Source organism: Thamnophis sirtalis, unplaced genomic scaffold (assembly GCF_051295495.1).
Source record: "Thamnophis sirtalis isolate CommonGarterSnake01/CBP01778 unplaced genomic scaffold, rThaSir2_p1.2 scaffold_7, whole genome shotgun sequence".
Classification (NCBI taxonomy): Eukaryota; Metazoa; Chordata; class Lepidosauria; order Squamata; family Natricidae; genus Thamnophis; species Thamnophis sirtalis.
The window spans coordinates 11,507,916-11,528,866 of record NW_028261387.1 but is presented as its reverse complement, the minus strand read 5'-3'; the positions used below and the strand labels follow the sequence as shown (position 1 = coordinate 11,528,866).

At 42.0% G+C, this 20,951-nt stretch overlaps 1 protein-coding gene across 1 annotated transcript in view; it reads left to right on the top strand.

Annotated features, from left to right (window-relative positions):
* Positions 1–19,832, top strand: part of BRDT (bromodomain testis associated) — a 32,513-nt gene extending 12,681 nt beyond the window's left edge. Inside the window, 12 exon segments of the mRNA XM_087720750.1 lie at positions 1,295–1,464; positions 1,547–1,842; positions 1,956–2,035; positions 4,089–4,293; positions 6,219–6,280; positions 6,454–6,637; positions 9,060–9,169; positions 9,997–10,144; positions 12,493–12,632; positions 15,621–15,826; positions 17,769–17,931; positions 19,026–19,832. Coding sequence (XP_087576876.1) covers positions 1,295–1,464; positions 1,547–1,842; positions 1,956–2,035; positions 4,089–4,293; positions 6,219–6,280; positions 6,454–6,637; positions 9,060–9,169; positions 9,997–10,144; positions 12,493–12,632; positions 15,621–15,826; positions 17,769–17,931; positions 19,026–19,094 — 1,833 coding nt within the window. The 3' untranslated portion in view covers positions 19,095–19,832.
* Positions 19,833–20,951: the final 1,119 nt, after the last annotated feature.

Below are 20,951 nucleotides of genomic sequence, written 5' to 3'. Positions count from 1 at the left end.
TCACATTTATGTCCGCCATAGATGCGAGACGCCTCTGTTGGACACAGCGGCGGGGACGGAGGAGGTGGGGGTGAGGCGGCGGAGCACGGCGGCAGCAAGAAGCAGCGTCCCTGCCGTTGTCCCCAACATCTGTGTCCGCCATAGACGCAAGACGCCTCTGTCGGACACAGCGGCAGGGACAGAGGAGGCGGGGGCGAGGCGGCAGTCGGCGAAGAAAGGGGAGAGGAGGAGGAGGAAAGGGAGAGGGGAGCAGGACGGGGCTCCCGGTGGGGAGGAGAGGAGAAAGGGAAGGGGGGCACAGCAGGCAAAAGAAACAAAAGCTCCAGCCCACCAGCAGAGGTGGGTAAAAGACCCGCCTCTGCTGGCGGGCTGCCCCTCTCTTCTCAAACAAGGCTGCTCTCCCTGCCTCTCCCCCTTCCCTCTATTCTCCAACAAACTCTCTCTCAAATTGAGAGAGAGTTTGTTTGAGTGAAGTGAAGAAACAAAGACACGCACACACACACACACACACAAATTGCTTACAATAAAAAATTACAAATTACAATAATTTTGAATTCCTCCCCCCTCCCTCCGTCTGACCCACATACCTTTTCCAGCTGTGTCACAACTCTCCTCTTGTCTGCCATGATGAAAATGTAAAATATGTAAAAAGAAAAAGGCAGAAGCTGCTGCTGCCAGAGCCTCCAATGGATGACTCTGCTTAACTGTTTAAAAAAAGCCGTTCATGAAGAAGTTTCTTGGATGAGAAGCGAAACAAAGTCCAGTTGCCTTTTGAAAAAGAACCTTTGGTACAGTCAAAGTTATTTCACTAATTGCTCAGGTTCAGTGGTGGGATTCAAACAATTTGACAACCGGTTCTCTGCCCTGATGACCAGCTGGGTAGGCGGGGATCAGTAGTCACTTAACCGTGTGGGCGTGGCCAACTCAACATCACTCAGGTCAATGGGCGCTTCGCCTTAGCTGTTGCAATGGAATAAGGGTTAACTGGAAAGTTTCTGTAAGCAGGGTAATAAAGATTAGGCTAGAAACAACACTAGAATGTTTCCTTCCTGCCTTCCTTACAGGATTAGCTCTGTAAAGTGGGAGGGGGGGACAAAATGAGATTTCTTCCAACAACCGATTCTCCCAACTGCTTGGAAAGTTAAGAACCGGTTCTCCCAGATAGGTGCGAACCGGCTGAATCCCACCACTGCTCAGGTTAGAGCACTCTCAGGAAATCTCACAGAAAATTTGCAACTTTGAACAAATCAGGTTTTTTTTTAATTCATGTTCCTCTTCTCGTTCCTCTCTCTAGCTTAAAGCTGTTCACCAGCAATTGCAAGCTTTGGCTAAAACCACCGTGCCCAGATTGAAGAAGAAAGGGAAATTTAAGAAGGATAAAAGGAAAAGCAAAGCCAGAATCCAGCCCACGATCCAGAAAAGCAGAAAAATGAAGCAGCTGAAGAAAAAAATGGCTTTGAACCTGTAAGGCTGCTTGTTGGCATGAATTTGTACTCAAAGCCGCTGGTCCCAGAGTTAATGATTGTTTATTCTCTCTCTCTTGCAGTCATTCCAAGAAAAGCCAGCAGCAAGAAGAACTTGCAGGACTCAAGACCGAGGAGGAAGATGCTGCCAAGCCAATGAGTTATGATGAAAAGAGGCAATTAAGCCTAGACATAAATAAACTCCCAGGGGAGAAACTTGGCAGAGTCGTGTATATCATTCAGTCAAGGGAGCCATCACTGAGACATTCAAATCTTGAAGAAATTGAAATAGACTTTGAAGCTCTCCAAGCTTCAACTTTACGGGCACTGGAGAAATATGTCATGACTTGCTTGAGAAAAAGGCCCAAGAAACATTACGGTGTGTTATACAACATGCCTTAAAAAGGGGAGGGGGAATTGTATGATTTTTTTTGTTTCTAGATAACTGCTTGGATGTTGTTCCTGATTTCCTTCTCTTCCTTTTCTATCTAGCAAAAAACCCCAAAGACCAATTTACTTTAGAGAAGCCACAAGCTCAGAGGTTGCTGAATGTCAGCGGTCTGCTCTGCTCAGTCAAGCAAAATGCAAAATGTAAGTGAGCCAGTGGTGGGTTTCAAAAAATTTTCGAACCTACTCTGTGGGTGTGGCCTCCTTTGTGGGAGTGGCTTGCCGGCCATGTGACCTGGTGGGAGTGGCTTGCCGGCCATGTGTTCTCTCTCTCTCTCTCTCTCTCTCTCTCTCTCTCTCTCTCTCCTTTCTTTTGTCTCTCTGTCCCTTTTTCCTTTTTTTTCTTTCATCTCTCTCTCACTTTTTCTTTTTTCTTTCTTTCTTTCTTTCTTTCTTTCTTTCTTTCTTTCTCTTCCTCTCTCTGTGTGAGTGAGTGAGTGAGTGAGTGTGTGTGTGTGTGTGTGTGTGTGTGTGTGTGTGTGTGTGTGTGAGTGGTGGGTTTCAAAAAATTTTGGAACCTCTTCGGTAGGTGTGGCCTGCTTTCCGGGTCCACTGGTGGAACCTCTTCTAACCGGTTCGGTAGACTTGACGAACCGGTTCTACCGAACTGGTGTGAACTGGTAGGAACCCACCTCTGAAGTGAGCCCTCCCTGGTGAAAGAACAGTGTGGGGATCTTGATAATCTCCTTGCCCTTTATCCAGTATTTATATTTTTCTGAAACGGGCCAGATGAATTGGGGTTCTGTTCTGTGGCAAACATTATTAGGTTAATAATGCCAGTTAACTCCATATCAGTTACTTTTGCTTAAATGTTGCTCCTTTCCAGGGGTGGGTTCCCGGCAGTTCTATTCAGCGGGGGGGGGGGGTTTCCTGCCAGTTCTAACCTCTTCTATAGAAGAGGTTCCACAAATCTACCGTGCCATTTAGAACCGGTTCCAGCTCCCTCCCCCCGTTCATCCGCACATCATCAAGAATTCTGGGAGTTGAAGTCCACAAGTCTTAAAGCTGTCAAGTTTGAACACCCCTGGGGTTTTTTTTTTTCTCTAAAGGGCTAGGGGTGCCAGGGTCTTGTAACTTGACAGCTTTAAGACTTGCGTGCTTCAAATGCCAGAGTTTCTGAGCCAACATTTTGGTTGCTAAGCAAGAGTGTTGTTAAGTGAATTTCACTACATTTTACAAGTTGGCCACACCCACCTGGTCACATGGCCAGCAAGCCACTCCCACAAAACAGGCCACACCTACAGAAGAGGTTCTAAAAAAAATTGAAACCCACCACTGCTCCGTTCTCACTGATTCCCACCACAGCAACTTTATTAATAAATCAAAATAGAGCTAGAAAGGACCCTTGGAGGTCTTCTAGTCTCGACTCCCTGCTCAAGGAGGAGACCCTATACCATTTCAGACAAGTAGCTTTCCAGTCTTTTCTTAAAAGCCTCCAGTGATGAGGCAGCCACAACTTCTGAAGGCAAGTCATTCCATTAGTTATTCGCTCTCACTGTTAGGAAGCTTCTCCTTAATTCCTTGTTGCTTCTCTCCTTGATTCGTTTCCATCCATTGTTTCTTCTCCTGCCCTTGGGACTTTGGAAAATAAATTGATCCCCTCTTCTTTGTTGCAACCCCTCAAATACTGGAATACTGCCATCGTGGCACTTCTACTCCTTCATTTTTCTTGGCTAGACTAGGTCGTTACCTATAAAGCCCTACATGGCATCGGACCTGGGTACCTGAGAGACCGCCTCCTGCCGATTACCTCCCATAGACCGATTAGATCTCACAGGTTAGGTCTCCTCCGGATTCCATCCGCCAGCCAATGTCGGCTGGCGACTCCCCGGGGGAGAGCCTTCTCTGTTGCAGCTCCGGCCCTCTGGAACGATCTCCCCGTGGAGATCCGGACCCTTACTACCCTCCCGGCCTTCCGCAAAGCCACCAAGTCCTGGCTGCTCCAGCAGGCCGGGGGGGGGGGGGGCTTGTGAAACATCCAGCCCCACGGAAATTGTGAATGTTGCATTTTTAAAGTGTTGTCTTTGTCTATTTATCCCCCTTCCCTTGTCTATTGTGAGCCGCCCGGAGTCCTTCGGGAGTGGGCGGCATACAAGACAAATAAACTAACTAGACATACCCAATTCCTGCAACCGTTCTTCATATGTTTTTAGTCTTACAGACCTTCAATCATATTAGTTTATCTTCTCTGTACTTTTTGCCTCCTTTAACTTTTAAGTTCTCTGTGTCTTAACAGCTGGAAAAAATGCCGAATCACAAATCTACGGAAGGCCTAGCCGACTGAGTGATAGCAGCAGCAGCAGCAGCAGCAGCAATACGTCCTCTGTGTCTGAAAGCACCAGCAATGATTCCAGTTCATCTGACAGCAGCAATTCTGAATCAGGTTTTTATTAAGATTTTTCAGAAAGAATGCTTTTGGCAGACTTCCTGTAAAATATATCATCTTTGATCTAGAAAGCTAAAGTCCTGATTTACTACACACACACACACACACACACACACACACACACACAAACACACACACACATCAGAGGTGGGTTCCTACCAGTTTGCACCTATTCGGTAGAACCAGTTCGTCAAATCTACCGAACCGGTTAGAAGAGGTTCCACCAGTGGACCCAGAAAGCAGGCCACACCTACAGAAGAGGTTCCAAAATTTTTTTGAAACCCATCACTGGTCCTTGGATATGATTATCCTACACTATCATGCTCCTATTTATAAAACTCAGTGCCTCTGTGAAAGGTAAGGATGACTACTGCGTTTGTGGTGCAATCAGAACATTGCGTGTGTTGAAGTTGTTTTAACGCAAACCAAAGATGCCTTTTAAAAGACAAGTTTACATCATATTCTTATGCATGCCAGTGCTGTGTGTGAGGTAATTTAAGGTGGTTCTGACAAGTGTCGTCGGCATCTTCATATCCGGTCACATGGGTGGCAAGCCACTCCCATCCGGTCACATGGGCGGCAAGCCACTCCCACAAAGGAGGCCACACCCACAGAGTAGGTTCGAACAATTTTTGAAACCCACCACTGACATACATATACTTACAAACATATAACATTATAATCTAATAGTATATATAATCTAAGGAACGTCAAAGCTCTCTGTCCAAAACACTAAAGTGCTAGAATCAGTTAAGATTCTGCACAGGACCCTCAAACTACCAGGTCTCTGGCAGAGGATCTGAGATTGAAGAAGAGCGAGACCACCACCATAGTGGTGAGAAAGAGGGGTGAAAAAAAAATCAATGTGTGTGTCTATTTGTCATCCATTGTTTCTTGTCCTATCTTTAAGTGCTGTGAAGAATACATTACCCCTTCTTCTTTGTGACAGCCCTTCAAGTATTGATACATCATCTCTAGTCCTTCTTTTCATTAGACTAGATATACCCAATTCCTGCAACCATTGTCCCTAATCATTTTTGTTGCTCTTTTCTGCACTCTTTCTAGAATCTCAACATCTTTTTTATATTGCGGTGGCCAAAAGTGGATAGAATATTGCAAGTCTGGGTGTACCAAGGCATTATAAAGTGGTGCTAACATTTAACATGATGTTGATTCTATCCCTCTGTTTCTGCAGCCCAAAACTGTGTGAGCTCTCTTGGTGGTTGCAGCACACTGCTGATTAATATTTAAGTGGATTAATTTAATTTTCCTCCTACAGGGCCGTGTGTATCAAACCTTCATAATAGATTTGTCAGGCCTTGGACAAATTTCCTTCTTGTGGATTTTCCAATTCATCAATGGATCATTGTGGGCTTATTTGCTATTAATGGCAACTTTTAGTCTAATTGCTGCTTCAATTTCTCTAGGGAGAAGTCCACAATATTGGCCCTATAGTTGTGCTGTTGTAAAAGGAACAAACGGGATTGGTAATACAATTTGTGAAGACATTGGGGGTAGAGTTCTTGGGGGTGTCTAAGCATGGTTGTTTCATTGAAGATATTTCATTACTCAACTAGATAATATCAACCACCAAACTCAGAGATCCCAGAGTTCAACCCTCAGCTAGAAATATTCTCTTCCAATGATGTTAGAGGCATCAGGAATCCCTATATAGCTTCTTCGCTGCAACATAGAAGTCAGCTATGTCTTCAGTTATCTGAATCAGAACTTTGAGGAGATGTGCAAAACGTGGGAAACAAATTGATGGCATTGTGAGAAGTGCCCAATTAACATCTGAGGAAAACCTTGTTGGAAACGCTACACACGATAGAATTATGAAATAATAAGGCTTTACAACAAATACAATGTCTGATAGCAAAATACATGCATGCTATAAACTGGCTTTTGCCATCTTTTTACAGAAGCATACACAACAGATCATGGAAATGGGGAAAAGGATTTGTTCTGCAGAGAACAGCTTAAGGTAAACTTTTCTCATTTTTCAAGCCCTAAATTCTTCCGTTTTGGGCTTCTCCACTGCTCCTGCTCCTTCAGATTTCACTCTCTCTGAAAGGCAGCTTCTTACATAGAACCCTTGGCATAAAAGATTCACGAATTACAAAATGTGCATAATGATTTTCATTCCTTCCACATCAGATCCCACTGCATCATCCAGAGATATCCTGCAACGTTGTTCCTCAAATATGGAACCCTTCACCTCTTAGCAAGCTTCCCCAAAGAGCATCCAAAGCCAGGGCCTCTCACCAGTTACTGCCTTGCTCTCGGCCTCTGCAGCTCAGTCCTCTTAAACCACGAGAACAAAGCATTGTTTCTCCTTCAGGTAAAATGTTTTCCAGGAATTCTCATGCACCAGTAAGATGCACTCAACTGGTTCTTCAGAGCTGCTCAAAATACATATTTGGTTCACTGGGAAAGTGAAAAGGCGATCTTAAAATTCTTCTCCTGCTTCTTTGAGAAGGGCGGGTATCACAATGGATCTGCTGTTTTTTTTTGACTGAGAGCACACTGGGGACTTACAAGCATCTTTGGAACATTTGCCAGAATCAACAACATGGACCAGCAAAACAGAAGCATGTGCTTTAAAATAAATTTTATAAAGTGCCTTTTAAATTAAGGGGAAAAATTGGTATGCCACTCAGACACAGTACTTACATACTTTTAAAGTAAACATATATGATTTAGATAGATGATAGAGATAGATAGATAGATAGATAGATAGATAGATAGATAGATAGATAGATAGATAGATAGATAGATAGATAGATAGATAGATGATAGATAGATTAGATATAGATATAGATATAGATTAGATATAGATTAGATATAGATATATAGATATATAGTATCTATTAGATTTTTACAACCCCTGGTAAGCCCCAATTATGGGAGGAAGCTAACTGCTTCCATCATCTGTCAATCGGCTCGTCACAAGAGTCCATCACGACAGAAACCCAATATTTTTACTGTTGCCTTTGTTATATTTGTGTTTTTTAATTTGTGCTGATAAATATGATGGAAGATGATTAGCTTCCTCCCATAATTGGGGCTTACCAGGGGTTGTAAAAATCTAATAGATACCTTTCACCCTGGCTTCACTGATAACGGATAAGAGCCTGTGGCCTAATGGCTAAGATCTCTGCCTAGTGTGCAATATAGCCCAGGTTCAAATCCCAGTAAGGATATGGCTAGCTGATGAGAGCTAAATAGCTTGAAATAGATCTATACTAGTCTCCCTTTATTTATTTATCAGCACAAATAAAAAAACATAAATATATAGATATATAGATGATATATAGATATATAGATGTAGATGAGGAGAACCTTGTGGCTTAGTGGTTAACACATCTGCCTAAGATGTAATATAGCACAGGTTCGAATCCCAGTAAGGGTATGGCTAGCTGATGAGAGCTAAATAGCTTGAAATAGATCTATACTAGTCTCCCTTTATTTATTTATCAGCACAAATACAACATATATAGATATATAGATATAGATATATAACAAGTGTACAATACTGTTGCTGTTTTTCCAAGAGAGAGGGAAAGTCCTATCCCAAAAGACATTCCATGTTCAAACAGCTGATGGAAGGAAGCCACATATGCCCCCATGCATCCAACAGATTGTGTGTTTTATTCACAATCTATCTGAAACGTGTTTCAGCTCTTTGCAGGCCTGCCATCCGAAAACCATTTTTATTTTGGAAAATATTCGGATGGATTTCCCTTCCCTGCTCCACACATCTTCTCAGTTTCTTCCTGAAGCTCTTAGGTGTGCACAGTTACTTTATGTCTCAGCAAATTGGGTACATTGTGTGGATTTTTTATGTGCCTCCCTTCTTGGAGTAGTAAGTAAGTAAGTAAGTAAGTAAGTAAGTAAGTAAGTAAGATCTTTATTACGGTCAAAGACCAGCAATATACATTTGTTTTTACACTATATTAAAAAATACTAACATTAAAATATAATTAAAAAGTATTGACATTAAAAGTGGATAATTTCATTTTTTTCATTTCATTTCCCTTTATTTGTATGCCGGCCTTTTCCCTGGGGGGACTCAGGGCGGCTCACAGTTCAAAAAGGGGGGGGGGGGGAAGGACAAACAATTTTCCAACATGAAGACAATACAAGATATTAAAAAGAAAACACAACAGTCACACAATTCGGGTGGGGTTAGGATCTTAACCCCAGGCCAGCCAGGACAGCCAGATCTTTAAAGCAGCGCGGAAGGACTGGAGGGGGGTGAGGGTCCGAATCTCCACGGGGAGATCGTTCCAGAGGGTCGGAGCAGCCACCGAGAAGGCTCTCCTCCGGGTAGTTGCCAGTCTGCACTGGCTGGATGATGGAATTCGGAGGAATTATAATAACATTATGGTCCAAAGATTGTTAAAGGTACAGATAATTGGTACAAGATGGTACAATACTGTCAATACTTTTTAATGTTAGTATTTTTTAACATAGTGTAAAAACAAATGTATATTGCTGGTCTTTGACCGTAATAAAGATCCCTTCTTGGAGACACGTTTCATATACTGTAGCTCTCTCCTCTCCTTCTCAAATGAAACCTCTGGAATTGGGACGAGCCAGTTAAAAGAGGTCCTGCACACGGGGTCATCAAACTCAAAAGCACTAATTGACTTGGAGCAATGCAGAGTTATGAGTTTGCCGCGTTATAATTGAAGCCGTCAGGGTGAAGAGATGCAAGATGGGATGGGCGTTGTTCTATGTGTTTCCCTTCCTTCTTGCAGGTATGGTCGCCATTGTGTCACCCCTGCACTGCAAGCCAGTTCAAGAGACAGCTCAGAGTGATGCATTAGCAACCCAGGCTTCTCACAACTCTTCTTACAAGCTTTCAGAGGTGGATATCACTGACAACTTTGGGAAATGAAAGTGGCTCTTTATTTAAAGTATATTATATACCGTGTACATATGCATATAATTATACATATACATAAAAACACCTTTTCAGTGACTTGATATTTTCAGCGATTAGCATTTATGGAAGACTTTTAAGGGAGGATAGTTTTGGTGGGCAGAGTTGCTGTATCTTCACACATGGGTTAATACCAGTGGTGAAATTCATTTTTTTTAAAATACCGGTTCTGTTTGCATGGCAAGGGAAGAATACTGCAAAATCCCCAATCCCATCCCACTCTGGGAACAGTCAGAGGTGGTATTTGCCAGTTCTCTGAACTACTCAAAATTTCCGCTACCAGTTCTCCAGAACTTGTCAGAACCTGCTGAATTTCATCCCTGGTTAATACCAGGCGGGAGCCAGAATTTCCCTTAATCCAATTAATTATGATGAGTTACTAAAAGTTACTTGATTAGAAAGAAATTGTATTAGTTTGTTTTCTTCTGCATTAGAAAGAAGTGCCCTGACCCAACACACAGCTTTTTGGAGTGGGAAGGTTAGAGAAAGAGATAGAAATCACTTTATATTTCAAAAACTTGGTTTCCAGAAGTCATGAAAATAAGCAGCATTACACCATCTCTGAGCATTTCAACCTTAAGTTTCTATTTGTTTCATCCATGGATGAAGCTTACCCTACATAAATGGGTAGGGATGGCCAGAGGGAATGCAAAAAGGCATGTCAGCCTCTCCATCTGTAGGCAAAACCATGATAGGATGGGTGACCTCTACAATTGTGATAGTTCCTTTAAGACTTTACAACTTTTCTATAGGTACCTTGTTCTTCCTCTTCAAATAACCCTTTGGACAACAGGAAAGATGTTCAGAAACCATCAATATTGCATCAGCGGCTTCCATCTGCTCTCCAGGTTAAATCCTCTATGGGAGTTGCCAAAGTAACACCAACTGACCAGGAACAGAGTATGTATCGGCTACCAATATTAACATCACATATTAAGTATCAAGTCAAATCAGTGTTTATTACAATCAAAGACCAGACATATTAAGTGTGCTTTCATGTCACCATTACCACTCTCCCAAAACAATAGGAAGTTCAACCATGACCAGGGCCGGATTTTCCTATAGGCTAACTAGGCTTCAGCCTAGGGCCTCAAGATCAAGAGGGGCCTACATTCAAATTGTTAGCAAAATTAAAATTACACTATTCTAAAAACAGTGAACACTAAAACACTGAACCGAAAATAAGGAGAAATTCTACGCATATGACTAATAAACAAACATAAAAAATGTATTAGTTAAGATCGTTCCAGCGCCGCGGCAGTTGGGGAGCCCGCCCATGTTCCCGGCACCGGCGGTCGGGTGAGAGGAGCGGCCGCTCCCAGTAGCCGCCCCGTCGACGCAGAGCCCACCAGCGGCCAGGCAGGTGAGGGCGAGGGGGCCGAGCCGGGCAGCTGAGCGCAGCAGGGGAGGCGGCTTGCCTCGCTGCCTTTGCCACAGAGCAGAGCCGCTCTCTGTTGGGAGGCCAGCTATATATATTGATATATATTGATATATATCACACTAATGATGTATTTTATTGTCTCTCATGTAATTTACAAACTTAAAAATGGGAGGTGAAAGGGCCTCATAAGTGGAATAGCCTAGGGCCTCTTTTCATCTAAATCCGGCCCTGACCATGACTACATCACACCTGCCCAAATTTCAAAATGTAGGGCATGATTTTACAGGCAGATAAAGGATATGCAGGTGGGGGCGGAATCAAGTATCCCCACTATGGGGGAGGAAAAAAGGTGCTGGGCTGGAGATCAGTTCCTGCCAAGGGGAGAAATGGAAGTTCTGTAGAACTGCAGCATTTTGAAAGAAAAAAATAGGGTCGCTATGTCTTAAAGCAGTCTGCCATTGGCTCAGCTTCTGCACTTGGCTGATAGGGCGAGAATGAACAGGTTGAGGTTGAGTGTTCAAGCCCCTATGGAAGTACCCTAAATATTTTTGACTCATCGTGGGAATCCAAGAAACTTGGGTTTTGTTGGTTTATCTCCCAATTGTTACCTAAAATTGATAATCTACAAGAATTATGAACAAAAAGAAATAAGAGTGGGATTCAGTGCTACGTGGAAATATCCAGATATATATTCTATAGCCTCAGGGATATACCAGTGAGTTGATTTAAGAAGAAGAACGTAAGAGCATTGTGCATTAAAGCTATGAAGCAGTAACTCTGCATTGTTTGTTAACCACTCTTAGTTACTGAATCCCACCATTGCCCTCAAACTGTGCCTACTTAGAATGAAACATAATTGGAATGGTTAAGGAGCATAGAGCTGCTACTAATTTTATTTTTAGGATTTTCTATTGATTACCTTGGATTTATATGCATATCAGTGCAATTTGATTTAAAATAGCGCCATTGTTTTGCAGCAAAACAATACTTTTCAAGGTTCCACCACAAATGCGCGCACAACAAAAGTGCGCCTGACTAAACCGCGGTGTCTAAAGCGCGGTGACAAAACCGCGCGACGAATGAGCGATGAATTAGCCCTAAAGCGCGCAGACAAAAGCGCGCCGACAGAAGCGCGCTGTAACGTAACCCTAAACCTAACCCTAAACCTAACCCTAACCTTAAACCTAACCCTAAACCTAACCCTAACCCTAACCCTAAACCTAACCCTAAACCTAACCGTAAATCTTACCTTAAATTAAATTGCGCTTCTGTCGGCGCGCTGTTGTCGGCGCGCTTTTGACATCGCGGTTTTAGCGCCGCGGTGTTGTCGGCGCGCTTATGACGTTCGTGCTTTTGTCGGGTCATGACTTTTCAAAGGCTTATCACTTCACATATTGCTCTTTGTTCCTTTAGCCAAGGAAAGCAAAAAATATATTAAAATTTGTAGCATCACTAGATGTAGGGGAGAAACTGGTAGCAGTTGTCACGGAGAGCTTTATATGAAATATAAGGTTCCAGGCTTTTCCTTCCTTGGGGAGCCAGGAAAGACCATCACAAGAGGCTAAATGGTCCATGTTAAGGGAGGAGGGGGGGAAATGTGTACCTTCTACAGTCAAGAAGGCATCTGAAAATAGAAAGCTGTAGTCACATAGGGCATTCTTATTCTTCGGCTTACTTGGAAACCATGCCAAGTAAAGAAGGGATAAACAAAGTCTGTCAAATGGAAATGCACCCTGTAATTCAAACAGACAAGAATGCTGAAATTGATAGCACTCGAATGAAGAGCTCTATCTAATAACAAAAACTAATGGAGTACATCTTTGCCCTTTTGAAAGCTCATTCTGTCTCTGCTTGGCTTGGATTCCAGACATGAAGGCTACCTTCCCAGATGGCCATTGGCGACCAAGGATGACAGAATCTGCAGGTGCGACTATTACAGAAAACTGTTCTGATAACTCCGAAGATAAAAAAAAGAGAGAAGCTAAGCCTCAGATGCCTGTAATAAAGGTAAACAAGCTATTTTCTGCAATATCTTTGGGCATTTATTTTTATTTTGTTTTATTTTCTTGCCTTTGTTGTTTTTACACGTCACTCAAGGTGCTGAGTTCCTCCTTCCTCCTTCGGTTTGCCCCACAATAACCACTCTGTGAGATGAATTGGGCCGAGAGAGAGTGACTGGCTCAAGGTCACCCAACAGGCTTTCATGCCGAAGGCAGCAGGACTAGAACTCAGAGTTCCAGCCAGGTGTCCTCAACATGAGACCAAACTGGCGCTCATTACTGCACTGCTCACATTACCAGATGTGGCTTCAGAGCCACATAAACAACAAATAGAATCAGTTGGTGGGTTTCAAATTTTTTAGAACCTCTTCTGTAGGTGTGGCCTGCTTTGTGGGAGTGGCTTGCCAGCCATGTGACTGAGTGGGAGTGGCTTGGCAGTCATGTGACTGGGTGGGCATGGCCAACTTGTAAAATGTGGTGAAACTCACTTAACAACGCTCTTGCTTAGCAACCAAAATGTTGGCTCAGAAACTCTGGCATTTGAAGCAGGCAAGTCTTAAAGCTGTCAAGTTACAAGACCCTTGCACCCCTAACCCTTTAGAAAAAAACCCCAGGGGTGTTCAAACTTGACAGCTGTAAGACTTGTGGACTTCAACTCCCAGAATTCTTGATGATGTGCGGATGGGCAGGGGGAGGGAGCTGGAACCAGTTCTAAACGGCACTGTAGGTTTGTGGAACCTCTTCTATAGAAGAGTTTAGAACTGGCAGGAACCCACCCCTGAATAGAATGTACTTCACCCTTTATAGTCAGTTTACATTGTCACCAAGCACTTTCCTTCACCCTAAGCCCAGGCTTCCTGCACCTCTAAACCACCCCTTCATCACTGCAGCAGGAACAAATGATGGGCATAATTGAGCACTGCTGCTAAGAGATCTGTTGGATGTACAATCTCAGTTCGCTTCTTCAACTGATCGGAAGGCATGTTTAATAATGCCCAGAACATACCCTACAGATGCAGACAGCATTCTAAGAGCTGATTAGCATGACCTTGGGAATGTTTTTCGTTTTGATGGAGATAGTTGTTCTCAGCCACAATCAATTATCTCCATCAAGCTGGTTTGGACTGATGCACAATGGCTTTCCACAAATTATATTTTGTAGCCAACAAAAATGTCACACTGGCAACCTCATTGTGTATCAGTTTTTGTTTCATCTAGTTAGAATTCATTTTCTCTTATTTTCTATCTTTCATTTCTTTTTGCTCATCCCAAAGAGAAATTGGTAGGATGCATATGTATATTTATCTCCCAAAGCACATCTATGCAGAATTTTCTTCGACTCTGCTGAGTTGTTTTATTACTAGTCACAGTGAATATAATTAAAACAGTAGTATATCAGCTGATACTGTACTATTCAGCAGCAGCACGATTCCTCTATATTTATTCAGAAATGAGAAATCCATTTTTTTAAAAAAAAGTTCCCTACAACTTTGATTATAAACTTTATTCTGATAATTATGCATTTAGTTGCCTTTTGCTTCTCACAGTCATCATCTTCACTTAGCAAACCCATAATCTCTTGCGGGGTGGAGTCTGGGCAACTGAATGAAGCTAGCAGAGTGTTTTAATAACTGGATGCCCTTCCTGTTGCCAATGCAGAATTTTGTTCATCCCATATATTTTCAGTGTGCCCAGAGAGAGAAATATATGCCTCTACCTAGGATTGAACTCACAGCTTCCTGATAGTGAGGCAAGAGCTGTATCTCTAGGCCACCACATGACTGCACATTTTGTTTCTCACAGTGTTATTGATAAATTTGTATTCCTAAAAGCAAGACAAGTTGCATTTTTATTGTATTTTTAAGTTTGAATTTAGTTAATAAAATAAAGAAAGGAACTTCTTTCATTGCTATTGCTATTGCTATCCAGATCAAGCTGTACAATGAAACCACTAAGGCATGGTTGCTCCATTGAAATGGGGATCCTATGGTGGCAGATGGATGTGATTGTTCTCCAGCCATGAGCTGGAAGGAAATTGAAACAATTTACAGCTCCTGGCAAATTGACCTCTCTGGAGGTTCTCCAAAGCTTCAGGGACTCAGATTAAAATATGACCTTTCTGACATTCTATATATGCTTTATTTGAATCAGAAATAACAAAACAGAGATAATGGTATGAGATCATTCATAACAAAAGAACCCACATCGAAATGCCCTCACTTGACTCTATTTAAAATTAACAACGTTGTTTGTAAATATATGAAACAAATCTCCTAGGTGAAGCTTCTTTGGGAAAGGCAGTAATTTAGTTCCCCAAAACAAACAAACCAAGGGAAGATAACCAAGGTTAGAGAGCCAAGGTGGCGCAGTGGTTAGGGTGCAGTACTGCAGCCACTTCAGCTGACTGCTAGTTCTGCAGTTCGGCGGTTCAAATCTCACTGGCTCAGGGTTGACTCAGCCTTCCATCCTTCCGAGGTGGGTAAAATGAGGACCCAGATTGTGGGGGCAATATGCCGACTCTGTAAACCGCTTAGAGAGGGCTGAAAGCCCTATGAAGCGGTATATAAGTCTAACTGAAAAAAAAATTAAAAAAATAACGAGGGACAGAAATAGCCTACGAGGCTGCACAAGCATCCAATGAAGTAATGACAACTCCTAGTCATCATGGGCCAGTTTTAAATGGAAATAAGATTCCCTCCCTCTTACAGATGTTTTTCAAACTAAGTATACTGTTAGAGGGAGGCCTTAAAGCAGTGTTTCTCAACCTTGGCAACTTGAAGATGTCTGGACTTCAAGTCCCAGAATTCCCCAGCCAGCGAATTCTGGGACTTGAAGTCCAGACATCTTCAAGTTGCCAAGGTTGAGAAACACTGGAATATAATAATTACATTTTTTTAAAAAAACCTACCTGCTATTTATCTTTGAGGAATCCCGTCAGATGTGGAAGACAGTTATCTGCTTGTGTTTAGAACCATGTTGCTGGTTATAATTGCAGGATATAAAAGTCAAACATGCAGATTCTTGGACAAGTTTGGGTAAAATGGTAAGTGTTCCAGTCTCGGTCAAATCCTCCAACGAAAGCTTCAGACAGTTTCAAAAAGCTGCGCTGGAAAAAGGAGAAAGTGAGTGGGCTAAGGAACGAAAAAAACGATTGGAACAAGCGGAGAAGAAGTTGAAAAAACATCCTCAGGAAAAAGAGAGGTTGGTAATTCCATAGAATTAAACTGAAAGGCTCTATTTCGCATGTCTATTAACCGACTGCAGCAAGGAGTTTCCAGCTGCATTGTTTTGTAGATCTGTGAAACTTAAGACTTATGTAAAAAAAAATATTTAAAGTTAATAGCAAGAGGACATGCTGTTAAAACAGCAAATGTTGAATATCCTTTTCGGAATTAGCCCCCATTTCTAAATATAACTGGGTTTATAGAGAACAAATTGATGGTTGTGGTGATGAAAAAAATGTCCTTCTGGGTTCAGCGCCAAGTGGGGAAAAAGACACTGGAGACATGGAGACTGCTTGGAAAGATGGTTTATTGGTGGACAGGACCACATGGCTTGAGTCCTGAACAGAAAAGCTGATCACATGCTTCAATGTTGGTAGAGAAGAAGAGAAGGGCTAAGGGAGGGGCTTGCTAGCCTTTTTATAACCTGTTCAGTCCCACCTCTCTGCTTCCTGTTCCTGTGTAAGAAATGTATTCTGATTGGTTGTCAGAGTCCCATAAGGCCATGCAGGGGCAACTCTCTAGGCTGCGTTTTGAATCCAGGTTTGGTTGAGTTCTCAAATGCCATGTGGTCAGTTGGGGCCAATATTATCATGCTTTAATCCCACCCCCCTGTAGCTAAAGTGGAGAAGTCTTTATTATATAAAGGGACTAGCTTGGCCTTCTTAATGGCCCATTGACAAAGTGGGGCTGGGCAGGAAGCTACAGGCAGCTATTCTGTCTTTTAAAACATGTTTCTTTCTTTTCACATCCAGAGAAATATTCTGCCTTTTCAATATTTCCTAGGATATTTCATTTTTCTGGGAGAGGGCTGGGTGATAACTTCCTACAGTGGAAACTATCACTCAAGCTGGTGAAAATGTGGGACAGCTTCACTGATGATAAATATAAAAGCACCAACCAGGTTTTCATACTGTCCTCTGGAATAATCCGCAAAATCAAGACTGACAAAACAAAAAGTCTTTCCAAAACTTTTAAATTTAAGCACTCTTTGAATTGGTGAGTTGATGTCACCACGCACTTGAGTTGCTCTTTTTTAAAAAAAAATCATCCTCTGAGTTTCCCTGACCAGAATAAATTGCCTATCCTATGATTTTTGACTCAGAAATTGAATGGGCTTCAGGAGAATTAACTCTCATCATCCTTACTAGCATAGAATTGTTCTCCAACTGGAGTAATGTGACACTGACGCAAGCATTTGTGTGAGACTCAAAGAAGCAAACTACTCATTAATAATGCATACTTAACATTGTCACTTTTAATTGGGGACAAGCAACGGTACTCTTGAGTTATGCTGCTGAGCCAGGCTGTCCTCTAGGGGGTTCTCCCATTGCTCTCGGAGTATTATTCCTGGATTACTTACCATTTGATGAATGATGAAGTGCTTTCACAATATTTAATTTTGTTTTAGCTTCCCGAAACAACGAACAGGCATTCTCCCCACAATCAATTCATTATGCATTTGTTATGTTTATCATTATTCATGGTAATCCTGTTTCCTTCCCGAGGAAAGGGTGCTAGGTAGCATCTCCTTAAGACCTGCTCTGCCCAGGTAGTCACAATTCTAATACCAAACCATATTTTTCTCTGCAAGGGTAATAGCAATGTCTCTATATTTGTCAACGACTACTTCAGCAATTCAGGAAAGTTTAGTACATCTTTATTTCCATTTCCAGGATATTTTGGGAGGGTGAGGGAGCTTGCATTAAAGTTATGCTTTCATCCAGTTGGCATATGGTGGTGGATGTATCCAGTGTGCTGATTTTTAAGACATCCCATCATCCACTGTAGGGACAATGGGTAAATCACTGTACTAAATCACTGTTGATTGTAAGCAACAAATACACTGTGTGTCTTCCATTCAAATGTAAAGTTTGCATATCTGACTTCCCATACAAAAGTTGTTGATTATTTTTCTTTAGAAACAGTAGAGAAAAGGATTTGAAATCCACAGCAATAAAAGAAGGCTGTCCCATTCCAAATATAACAGGATCTGGAAGAGAGCAATCACACTCAGCACCAAATCTTGTCATAGATCGTAATTTGGCAAGAAAACTGGAGCAAGAACGTAGAAGAAGAGAAGCGGTAAGCCACTGCTATCATCCTAAAGCAGGGTCTCTTGAACTTGGCATCTTGAAGATGTGTTGACTCTAACTCCCAGAATTCCTTGGCCAAGCATGCTGGTTGGGGAAGTTTGGGAGTTGAAGTCCACACACATTCCACTGCCAAGATTGAAAAATGCCAGCTTAAAGAATGCTGGTCCCCTAACACAATGAAAAAGTTAAAGAGAAGCTTTATTTATTTGGAATGAAGTCAGCAGACCCTTATTGATGTAATTGTCAGAAGAACTGGCTTAGAAATTGAGGCTGAAGAAAGTTGAGGGATCAATTTTTTGTCTGATCTTAGCTGTTTTTTTCCCTTTGCCCTCAATTACTTGTAAGAATGTAGCTTGCAACAGGCCACTGAAAATCAAACATAGCTCTCAATCCTAAAATCGTTGTGCACCCACAAATTTATTGTCATTTCTCCACATTTTCTTTTTACAGTTGAAAAGTTAATTGCATTGGTTCCACCACAAAACCGCGTTTGACGAAACCGCGTAGCTGACATCATCACAGGGCAACAACAGCGCGGAGACAGAAGCACGCTGTAAACGCTAAAATTAACCCCTAAACCTAAACCTAACCCCCCTAAACCTAATCCTAACCCTAACCCTAACCTAATCCTAAACCTAACCCTTAACCTAACCCTAAACCTAACCCTTAACCTAACCCTAACCCTAACCCTAATCCTAACCCTTAACCTAACCCTAAACCTAAATCTAACCCTAACCCTTAACCTAACCCTAACCCTAACCCTAACCCTAACCCTAACCCTAACCCTAACCCTAACCCTAACCCTAAACCTAAACCTAAACCTAAACCTAACCCTTACCTTAATTTGAATCGGCTTGCTTTCAAAGCGCCATTTAAAGCACCCTTCTTTCTCCGCGCTCGCTGTTGTCGCCCTGTTGATGACGTCAGCGACGCGGTTTAATCGGGCGCGCTTTAGTCGAGCGCGGTTTTGTCGTGCCACGAATTGCATTATTGCTCAGAATCCAATTCTAATGAATCCAGTAACATTTATTTCAATCTAAATGTTTTCTTCCCTCCCTAATTCCTTGTTGTTGTTTTTAATAGCTGAAAAGCACCATTGACATGAATTTTCAGAGTGATGTTATGGCAACATTTGAAGAAACTCTGCAGTGAAATGGAAATGGATATATCAAAACTGGATATAGATTGCAGAAAAGAATTGATCCTTGATATTGGAGTACCACTATTATTATTATTATTTTTATTATTATTATTATTTTGAAGAGCTAGTGTATAAACATAATTTCAGTTTTATAAAATTACATTTGCTTATTAAAATCAAAAAAGCCCATGTAAACTTCCATGGCATAATTGGTCAGCCATTCTGAGGAAGTATTCTGGGTGTTGTCATAGAAAAACTATAAACGTTTTGAAATGTGTTTTGACAACATTACAATCAACCCCACTTTTTATTTTGGGAAGTGAAGAATTTAAGGAAAGGTATTGATGTGAGGGCTCAAAACTGCCATTTAAATACATCTAGAACAGAGATGAAGGCAAATATAATTTTGGGGGGAAAACTTAAATCGGAAAGTTAACTGCTGTTTGACATCTCCATTATATTCTGTACATATAAATGCATTTTTGTTATGCTTAACATTTTAGTAAGGATACCTTCAGGTTAATTTTTGTCTGGCTTTGATTTTTAGTTAATATGATTGTTAATTTTTTTTAAAGTGGCAGTTTAATATTATTTTTAGCTCATTTAGAACTTTATCTGACTTGAAAAGATAAATCCTTTTTTCTTTCTTAGTAAAATCTGCAAATGAATTGTCCTTTTGTTTTCCCTGTGGTTTACATTTTTTTGTCTTGAATACCATCTTGCTTTATTTGATAACAAGGAGCATTTATATTTACAGCGTTCATATGACAATAAAATAGGTTTTCGAACTGAAGTTATTAATTTTGAACCTTGCTGACCACTCGATTCAGTGGTGGGATTCAGCCAGTTCGCACCTATTCGGGAGAACCGGTTGGTAACTTGGTAACCGATTGTTGGAAGAAATCTCCTTTTGTTTTTTCCCACTTTAAAGGACTAATCCTGTAAGGAAGGCAGGAAGGAGACATTCTAGTGTTGTTTCTAGCCTAATATTATTGCCCTGCTTACAGAAACTGCCTCTCCGGTTAGCCCTTATTACATTGTAACAGCTAAGGCGAAGCGCCCATCGACCTGAGTAACCTTGAGTTGGCCACACCCACCCAGTCACATGACCGCCGAGCCCCATCTACCCAGATGGTCATTAGGGCAGAGAACCGGTTGTTAAATTATTTGAATCCCACCACTGACTAGATTGCACGAACGCAAGCGAGCGGTCAGACGAGACATGAACTCATGGGTAGCCTCACACTGCAATGAACAAGGGACACACATTTAATTTCACAGCTACTAAGATATTTGGCCATGCAGGTACAAAGAGAGCCAGGGAAATGGTTGAAGCCTAGGAAACAGCCCCCTTGTTCAGTTAACAGGAGGGCTGATTTACCACCACCTCATCAAATAGTAACTGAGGGCTTGGCAGCCCAAGAAGACAACAGCCAATCGCCAGCCATCAACACACCAATCAGCCAATAGGAAGGTACCCCATAAACACAACTCACAGAACAGCCGGAAGCAAGTATTCCAGTAGAGAGAAGTACTCTGGGGATGGGTTCCAGCATGAGCCTGAAAGCTCAGAAGAGTAAATCTCTGGTCCCGGTGACTGACCCAAATTCAATCTCAAACAATATACCGAACACGCACAAGAAAAAAGGAGGGGGGAAAAGGAGAACCTCCCCTTTATACTTACAGCAACCCATCATAGGACAGTTTGCCGAGGTGGCGCAGTGGGTAGAGTGCAGTACTGCAGGCCACTTCAGCTGACTGCTATCTGCAGTTCGGCGGTTCAAATCTCACCGGCTCAAAGTTGACTCAGCCTTCCATCCTTCCGAGGTGGGTAAAATGAGGACCCAGATTGTGGGGGCGATATGTTG